Source organism: Larus michahellis, chromosome Z (genome assembly GCF_964199755.1).
Source record: "Larus michahellis chromosome Z, bLarMic1.1, whole genome shotgun sequence".
Classification (NCBI taxonomy): Eukaryota; Metazoa; Chordata; class Aves; order Charadriiformes; family Laridae; genus Larus; species Larus michahellis.
Genome location: NC_133930.1, coordinates 4,275,927 through 4,284,848, shown reverse-complemented (window position 1 = coordinate 4,284,848; position 8,922 = coordinate 4,275,927). Strand labels below are relative to the sequence as shown.

General features: G+C 44.7%; 1 protein-coding gene across 7 annotated transcripts in view; it reads right to left on the bottom strand.

Annotated features, from left to right (window-relative positions):
* Positions 1 to 629: 629 nt before the first annotated feature.
* Positions 630 to 8,922, bottom strand: part of PIAS2 (protein inhibitor of activated STAT 2) — a 34,318-nt gene continuing 26,025 nt past the window's right edge. For 3 of the 7 annotated variants that reach the window (XM_074570667.1, XM_074570666.1, XM_074570668.1), the window contains exons 12-14: positions 6,741 to 6,880; positions 4,837 to 4,874; positions 2,080 to 2,760 (exon numbers count right to left, since the gene is read on the bottom strand). In XM_074570667.1, the coding sequence (XP_074426768.1) occupies positions 2,578 to 2,760; positions 4,837 to 4,874; positions 6,741 to 6,880 (361 nt within the window). In that variant the 3' untranslated portion in view covers positions 2,080 to 2,577. Of the gene's footprint in view, positions 744 to 2,079; positions 2,761 to 4,836; positions 4,875 to 6,164; positions 6,224 to 6,740; positions 6,881 to 8,922 lie in introns of those variants that run through there. The other 4 variants (XR_012584966.1, XR_012584967.1, XM_074570669.1 and 1 more) reach the window with 4 other exon arrangements.

The following is an 8,922-nucleotide window of genomic DNA, read 5'->3' as shown; positions in this document are numbered from 1 at the left end:
TCTGCGCAGTAGAGGGACTTCGTATGAGTCTCATAAGCTTTGCTTTCCTTCTGCAGTTGGTTTGAAGGTATCTTTGATGTAGTCCACTCATAGCAGTAACCAGATGCTTCCGTAGTGGAAACAGAGAGGTAAGAAGTCACCTAACCTTTCCTTCATCCAACACTTTTCTCATGTTAGAAGTTCCTGCATAGACGTTCTGATGCCGTTTAGAACTCATTGAAGGAAAAAGAAGCCAAAAACTCACGTAAGAGTTCACCTGAACCACAGCCTGTGACAGTCTCGCTCTCTCCCAAACAGGGCGTGCTCGAATGACTTAAATTTTGCATTTGACGTCGCTGTCACGGGTCGAGAAGGTTTAAAGTGAAATGCAGCTGCAAAACTCCTGCCCAAAACAGCTGGAGAACACAACCGTCCATCAGCCCTGATAACTAACTACTCTCAGGGCACAATAATTAACAGAATTCCAGCTGTATTTTATGCTATCATGAATGGTTTAGAGCACGTCCTAAAAATGGGACCTTTGTGACATACATGTGAGACATTTACGTCCCTTTAGCCAGTTCAGCACTTGCCCGAGTCACGCTTCAGTTCGGCATTAAGAGTACAAACAGCATTTTCAGCAACAGAGACCAGTTTTAAACGCTTTATTCAGCATGACTCTGGAACCTCGCTCTCCACGCTCTATGTATAGTTCAGGTCACTGCGCGATTGTGATGCAGAAACCACAGTTGGGCTGCAGGCCGCTAGGAAAAAAAAAAAAAAAACCTTCATGAGTAGCATGGCTTTATTGGAAATAAATCATGCTAAAAAACTCATCCTCAACAGGTACAAAAAAATTCAACAGATACGGAAACGAAAGACTGGATGCAATATTAAGACCGGCATGTGAACTGAAGACTGCTGTGAAAGGTCGTACAAAAAAAAAAAAAAAAAAAAAAGGCAATGAGGGATAGTAACGCAGCATTAAAGGTGGGAGTACAGGGCAGAGGAGAGTTACAGATACATCCTGCTTCGATATTTCTTATCCGTGTACTTTGTTCAAATACTGTCACAGTAATGGAAGGCAAAAAGCACCAGACACCTGACTAAAGAAATAACAAAAAAAAGAAAAAAAAAGGAACACAAAATTAGGAAAAAAGTGAAAGCTGGTAATTAAGGAAGGAATCATCTCAAATACAGTTAACTCAACAGAAACACAACACTTGGAAAAGCTGCTGTCAACATATTTAGACAATAACATTATTCCAGCTGTGCGGAAATGACTCGATTTTCCTCGTCTGTAACCTCTTCCCCATACAGTACTGCTGAGGGGGGTGGGGAGAACACCGCATAGGCGCAAAGCGGCAGATTCATGGGGAGGAGTAAAACAGGAGGGAATTGTTCCCATTGAATTCGAAAAGCCGTGACTAGGAACCCCGTAACGGGGGACAAAGCGGCGCTAAGCCCTAAACATATAATTCCAGTTAGGGGGGGAAAACACAGTGCAGCTTTTATCTTCCAAAAAGCCAAGCCTGCCCCAGGGCAAGCCAGAGTGCAGTATTCCCAAGCGGAGTCCGGCAGTGCCAGCAGCAAGAGATCCTACAAAATAATCCTACACTGGAGAAAGCCATTCCTATTTTGTCTCCTTACAGCTGCCAGAGAAGTTTGATCATCCGGTCAGGGAGGGCCACCAAGGACTTTATAATCGAAATTTGAGTTTAAAGGCTTTTTTCCCCACCCCCCCCCCGCCCATCCCTTCTTAAAGCTATCACAGCAAAAAAATTCAACTGTACATAGTTTGGAGTTTTTGGTGGTAGAGGGGAAGTGTCTTAATTCTGACATGACAGCACCAAGATGGCGTAACGCAGGGTTTGCATAGATAGATTGGCCCCAGCCCAAAGAACATGAAGAGGAAGAAGTCACAGCTTAGGATTTCGTCGCATTTATGAAAAACATGAAATCAGGAGAAAAAAAAACAAAACAAAACAAACAAAAAACCCAAACAATCCCATTTACAGAGGCTTCCCCTGCATCCCCCAAATAAGGGGGAAGGGGGGGAACAAGAGACATATAACACAAGTCATGGCTATTTCACAAAGCTTCATTGTCTTAAATGAAGTTTTATTACAGGCCCCCGTGAAAATATTAAAAATTCACCAATGCGTACACTTCTGCACCTTTGTCCAGGTTGTTGGTGGTGGTGTTGTTCTAGAGTGGTTAAGTGCCTTTTTATTTAAAAAAAGTTTTTCTTTGTTTTTACATTATTGCTGTGGTTTACAACAAAATTAAAAGCCATTTGTAGAATCCACCCAGCAACAAAAAGTCAGTTTCCCCAGAACAAGCCGAAAGCGTAAAAGCATGTTCTGAAGGGGCCTTTTCTATACCAGCTATTTAATGAGCAAGAAAAAAAAAAAGTAATAATAATAAAAAAAAAAAAACCTATCACTTCTGTTCCTAGTGTAGATGAATTTACTCCATTTTCCAGAAGGCAAATCCTTTCAATAAATATCAGAGTAACTTCCGAGATGCTGAAGTTCCAGAGAGAGGAGCCGCAGCTCTGTGCGATTTCTCCTTGGAGTCCCCCTGCTGCCCCTGCTTTCAGTCCAGTGAGATGATGTCGGGAGCGCTGCCTCCGCTGCTGGTTATCACCCCCGTCTCGCTCCTGCTGGAGGAGCTAACGTGCGTGCTGCTCTCCTGGTGACTGGTGGACGTGATGATGCTGCCAGGCGTGCTGCTTGTTAAGGTTGAGGTGAGACTATCCAAAAACATAGGAGGACAGTACTGCTTGAAACAAACAACGAAGAATGAAGAGACTAACTGCACAAGGGAAATGTATGCTCTGAAGATACATCTTCCCTACAACGAGCACAAAACGCCGTACTAGCAGAACCTCAACGCATGCAGAGCGAGAACCGGAGTTCTGCAAACCGGCAAGTAAGCAAGCACAGATGGGAGCCAGGAGCCCTTCTCCCTCATCCTCCCCCTTCATTTTTGTTTTCTTATTAGCTTGAGCATTTACCAGCGCGTTAAGGAACACTGCCATGACTGCAGGATCATCACAAAAAAACCCCTTTGCCTTTGGAGAACGTTCACGGCCCGTGATGTCGGGCACAACTGCGTATTTCAGGCTCCTTTCCTCACGAAAGGTAGCAGAATGCTTTTTGCTACTTCAGGGGAGGTTAGAATAATTTCATCCCCTCGAATGGCAGCAGCTGTACTAATTAACATTTTCATAGTGTATTCCTGCAATGATACATGCAGGGCTCTAAACATTTTAGCGGTGATAAATGAGCCCTGATCGAGTCTGATTAAGAAAAATTAACTCAGTTGATTTAAATTGCCTGAAGTGGAAGACAAGCCTTCTCAAAGCAGAGCTAAACGTTCTAAGCATTTAGAAACAGACCGAGGTTGCCAGGTGTCAAAGAGGATAAAGTAAGACACCCTCCCACACGCGCGCACACACGTTTTGTTCAACACATCTTAATTTCTCTTACCCTGCGGATTCCGATCTCGGGTTTATGTTTGGAACTGAGCCTGAACTGTTTGAACTGTCCAAAGTGGACACTTCATAGCAGCATACCTGCTTCCAGTCTCCCACATGAACAAACTTCTGTTATTCCCACTTTGGCAGTTCAGATCTCAAAAGGTCAGGCACAGAGTATTGCAAGAGGCAGTAAGTGGAAAGAAAAGGAGGAAGTTCATCCTTTGTTTTTAAGGCAGCGGAAAAATCAAGTCTAGAGTCCTGTCACTACTATCTTGAGTGACAAAGAGATGAAACAGAGGGTCTGCTTCAGATCGTTTTGTTTTAGGGAGTCAATATAACCCCACATTTCAAGGCTTTAGTCTGTCTGCATAAAAGTTTAGTTACAGTAAGAATCAGCCTCCCTAACTGTGTAAAGTTTAAGTTTTCAGGGAAGGAAAAGCACCACCTAGTTACTTTTGACCTACAAAATTTCCATATAATCCAAAACCAATGAGGTTTAGATATTACATGGAACACTTGATTCTAAGAGTGATCAGTCACGTGCCCCGCAAATTAATGGAGATATTTTCTTTAAAACTTAATCTCCTAATATCAAAACCAACAGAAATAGCAATTAGCAAAGTCTATTTACAGAGCTTAATCTGGGCTACAGATACACGGTATGAACTAAGAGCGTGAAATATGTGATCACAGAATGGTTTGGGTTGGAAGGGACCTTAAAGATCATCTAGTTCCAACCCCCTGCCCTGGGCAGGGACACCTCCCACCAGACCAGGTTGCTCCAAGCCCCGTCCAACCTGGCCTTGAACCCCTCCAGGGATGGGGCAGCTTCTCTGGGCAACCTGGGCCAGGGGCTCACCACCCTCCCAGAAGAGAATTTCTTCCCAATATCTCATCTAAATCTCCCCTCTTCCAGTTTAAAACTGTTCCCCCTCGTCCCATGGCTCCCCTCCCTGCTCCAGAGTCCCTCCCCAGCTTTCCTGGAGCCCCTTGAGGGACTGGAAGGGGCTCTAAGGTCTCCGCGGAGCCTTCTCTTCTCCAGGCTGAACCCCCCCAACTCTCTCAGCCTGTCCTCATGGGATGGGAGCGTTCAAGTTAGCGCTGTGCAATACCTGCTTTAGAACGGCAAACTATCAATAAAGAGTGAGTTTCCACGCCTGGATTTATCATAGTAAGGCTAAACTGAATCCTCCCTTAACGCATCTTCATTACCACCTCCTGCTGGGAAAACTGATGTTCCTGGTCTGTGGTTAGGTCTAAGCAAGTGGACTGCAAACACGGCACGGATGATGACAGCACCCTGATAGTTACTCAAGCAGTATGTCACAAAAAACAGACTTGGCAATTAACCCCATAACAGTTCCGAAACATACCTGTGAATCAACTGGGATTAGGGAAAGAAAATCCAGACCTAGAAAGAAAAAAAAAAAAAAGAGAAGGATAATAAATTGATGAGTCTTTCTTTTATTCCTACACAACAAATTTAAGGAATTTTTTTTTTTTTTGTGGTCGTAGAACAGATTTTGCAATTGTTACACAGTTTCTAAATGGAATATACCACTGTGACACCACTCTCAACGACTACTTCAGGCAGCAGCAAAACGAGTAATCTAGTACAAGTGGCTCTTTTTAAGAATGAGAATGACAAAGTGATGTATTATTCACTGGATATTGCAGGGTGGTTCAATGTGGTTGCTTAGATGGAGGTTGCCATTTGGAGCTGTTGGTTCATAATGCAAGTTTCACTGCATATTGTACCTGACTTGGCCAAACTGGGACATGAAGAGTGTCATCACATTAAAGATGCTGGAATGAAGTAAAGTCACAACATGCACAAGTCCAAAAACAAGCAGCAGGTCTCTTCCTCCACCCACGGGCAGCCAATAAGGAAACATTTCTAATATCATCCCCGTTTTGTGTCTAGACAAATAAAAGGAACGAAGAAGAGGAAACTACAAGTAGTTCAACGTATATCCTCCAAGAGCAGTGACAACTAGCGTCCGTCTTATACACCATTAGCGTGTAAGCATTTAGGGCAAGATGTTTAAAATTATGAAACCAATAAGAAATTACAGCCTTTTTTTTTTTTTTTGGTTTGTTTCTAAATATTGGCCTTGTGTTTGCTATGTCAACAGAAACAAATGGTAAGCTTATTCCCTCCCTCTTCCCTCACCTCCAAATCTGTTCTGGCCAGTGGCATTTCTCCGCCTCTTCTCCATTAGGGAAAGATTTTGAAGGAGCTTTAAGCTCAGCTCGTTTTACAGAATTGACCGCTTCTTTTTTTCTTACGCATTCTAGAACTTCACTTGAGATGGACAAAACAGTTCTAGACGTCCATTCTCTCAGCTTACTCGCCTATCCAATTTGGGAAGACGACAGATTTCTTGACAAGGGAGAAGTGGAGGGAGGGAGCAGTAAGGGAACCAAAATGGACAGAGAAACAAGGGGAATGATATCCATCCCATTGCCAAACTGGTGCTGAAAGAAGAGGAAAAAACCCAGAGATGTTGCAGGGGAGAAATGAAGACAGGCAATGGAGGAGGGGGAGAGGGAAGTACAGGAGGCCAATGTGACACCTGTCACCACAAGTCACCATTTCCTGGGCTCTGGGTTCGTTACAGCCGGCAAAGAGAACCCCCAGAGTCCCTATAGACAGTTTTCTTTTCAAGGAGCCAGGATAGAAAACAATCAGTATCCCCACCTTTTGTCTGATATTTAGCAGCAGGGTTGAAGAATACATCATAGGCATTTAGGGTATGTCTAGGTAAAGAAAGTCAATAGAGGTCAGCTTACATATTGTAGCTCACCTTAACCTTTTTCATACAGTCTAGACAGAATCAGCTAGAATCAGCTACCAGAATATCTCTAGCGTCTAGGGTTGGGATGAGTCAGCGCCATCGCACTACTATAACTTAAATAAGCAGCTACTCTCCCTCGCATCTACGACACGTAACATCCGGACGTTTACACAAATTCTAACTGAGTACAGCGAGAAGCGTTTCTGGCTGCCGTTCCAAAGTGCCAATTTGTACCCCAGAAGCGATGCTTTTCGCCTCGCTGTTGCAAAGCGCGATCCGAAACCAGAAAGACAGCCTGTGCTGGACTCGTCTAGACATCACATCAGTGCAATACTGCATATAGTCTTGTGCCATTAAAGAAAAAAAAAAAAACAAACCACCAACACACACACACACAGTTGATCAATTCTCCCATTTTTTACCCACCCCGCAAAACGATAAGGCTGTCAGAATACGCAATAAAAATAGCCACCACCTACCTGGCAAGTCTGATGAAATACTGGATATTGGTGGATGATGGAATGGTACTGGGTAGTCTGTTAATGAAGGAGGAATAGCAGCAGCATCGACCGTCGTCACGCTGGGCACTCTGACAGTAGATGGCTGATACATGAGAACCCTGTTTTGAACAGCATGGGAAGTTACAAACAACCTGGCCGTTAGTTCCAGAAGAGAAATTACGCGCCGCTGTGCGCTCTCATTCACAAGGTCACTATGTTACAACGCAACTATAGCGTGGCTACTCACTACACAGTATTCCACTCTTAATTTCCTTTTTTCATAACAGTCTTCATAATAACATGACCGTATCTTGGCTCTCAACAGCAGCTGTGACATAAGAGCAAGTTGGCAATTAAAACAAAGTACAGTGCTGGAGCCTACCATTCAGAGACAAGAATGGAAATCTCTATCTGTGGAGCACCCCGGGAGGGACGTGCAGGTAGCCAGCGCCAGGAGGAAAGCGCTTGCTCGTTCCCACTTCTCCACGTTAACTGTTCCTGGGTGCTAACCTGTCGCACCAAGGGCACGACTGACCATTATTCAGCCCCCGCAGCACGGATTACACCCATGGGAGTTAAACATCAAACCCATCTTTACTCGCAGCCTGAGCTCAAGCTAAGGTCAGCTCTCTGGGAACGTGCAACCAGTTAAAACCCTTCTGCATCCCCATCTTCTGCCCAGCTACTTCGCGGCACTGTTAAAGACGACACCGCAAGGCGTTTAGGCACCAGCCACATGCATAAAATATTTCATCAACTCCAAGTCAGGTGGAAACACCCAGAGTCCCGCTCCCAGCCGCTCCGCATCGCTCCCTCCAGCCCACCAGCCGTGAGCGTCATCCACTCGTGTTCTCCTCCCCAGGCTGCTGCACTGGTGCATTTATGCTACTTCCGATTTCAGAAGGTTGGATTTCAGACCCCCCCTTCTCAAGCACCTCTTACGCTTCAGCCTATGATGCTTCTGCCTATAGGAAGATGCCCCGCGCTTTTGCCAAAACTAGCATTCAGGCAACACCAGTTAGGGGAAATAAGCTATTCCCCAAAAGCCTGGCTTTGACTTGGATTTGAAGAATAAAAACGTGCTATTTCCATACCCAAACAGTAAAGAAAATGCATTGGTCACAGATAGACAAGAAAACTCAGTCCTCCTACAGTTATGGTTGCAGGTGGCCATCTCAGACAGACACAGGAGCACGGAAGGAAGTCTTGTTGCCTTCTGAAACTTCATTAAGAGATATAGTTGCAGATTTTTTTTCGTATTAAAAAAAAGTAAGAAACAGTCTCTTGCAGAAGGAATCCTCCACAATCCTCACAAAAAGCAACAGCATTTCAATATCGCTGCTGAAAGTTGTTGAAGATGACCAACTTATTTGCTCACCAAAGACCACACATTCCTCTGGACTAGAGACACAGTACACCTGCTCAGCACTTCCAGAGCTGGCAAAAACAGACGGGGTTTGGGTTTATTACTATTATTTTAGTACAAGATATAAGCCACTATGCTGAGAGACACAGATGCACACACCACATGCATGTGGCAACACCAACTACTAAGCCATTAGTAAAAGCTGACACTTGTAATTGCCTCGCGGAGCAGTGACCGCTGGTGAGCCTGACCAGTGTCCCTCTCTCCCTGCAGTTCTCCTGCACCCTCCGGGCCAAGAGCAAGAACTTTATGGAAGCCACAAACTAACTGCAGCCTGCAGCTGAGTTGCGCAGATTGGGACAGACAGAAGGAGGCACAACAGTAAAGAAGCTGGTTAAGGCTGTGGCTGAAGTCAGGTGTGACTACAAAGATGGAGTGGTTGGCAGAGGACTTGGGAAGCCGTTGGTTGTGCTAACCGAAGTGCAGGACTGACTGACAACCACGGCCAACAACAATGTCCAAGACATTCCAGAGTTTAACAGAGAGAGAGAGGAAAAAGCTCATCTTGGTTCAAAACACAGCAAAGTGCCTCCCTTCCGGGACTGACAGGATGGATGTAACATGGAACGCAACCTAATTTCCTGGGTACCAGAACAGATTTGATAAAGGGTATAACAGACAGCGAGAGAAAAGCCTTTAAGATGACACTAACTTCGCCAGAATGCATAAAGCTCCTCCACTTGGCATAATCTGCCTTCTCAGGAGAATCCTGTCCATTAGCTTAATCGGATTCCT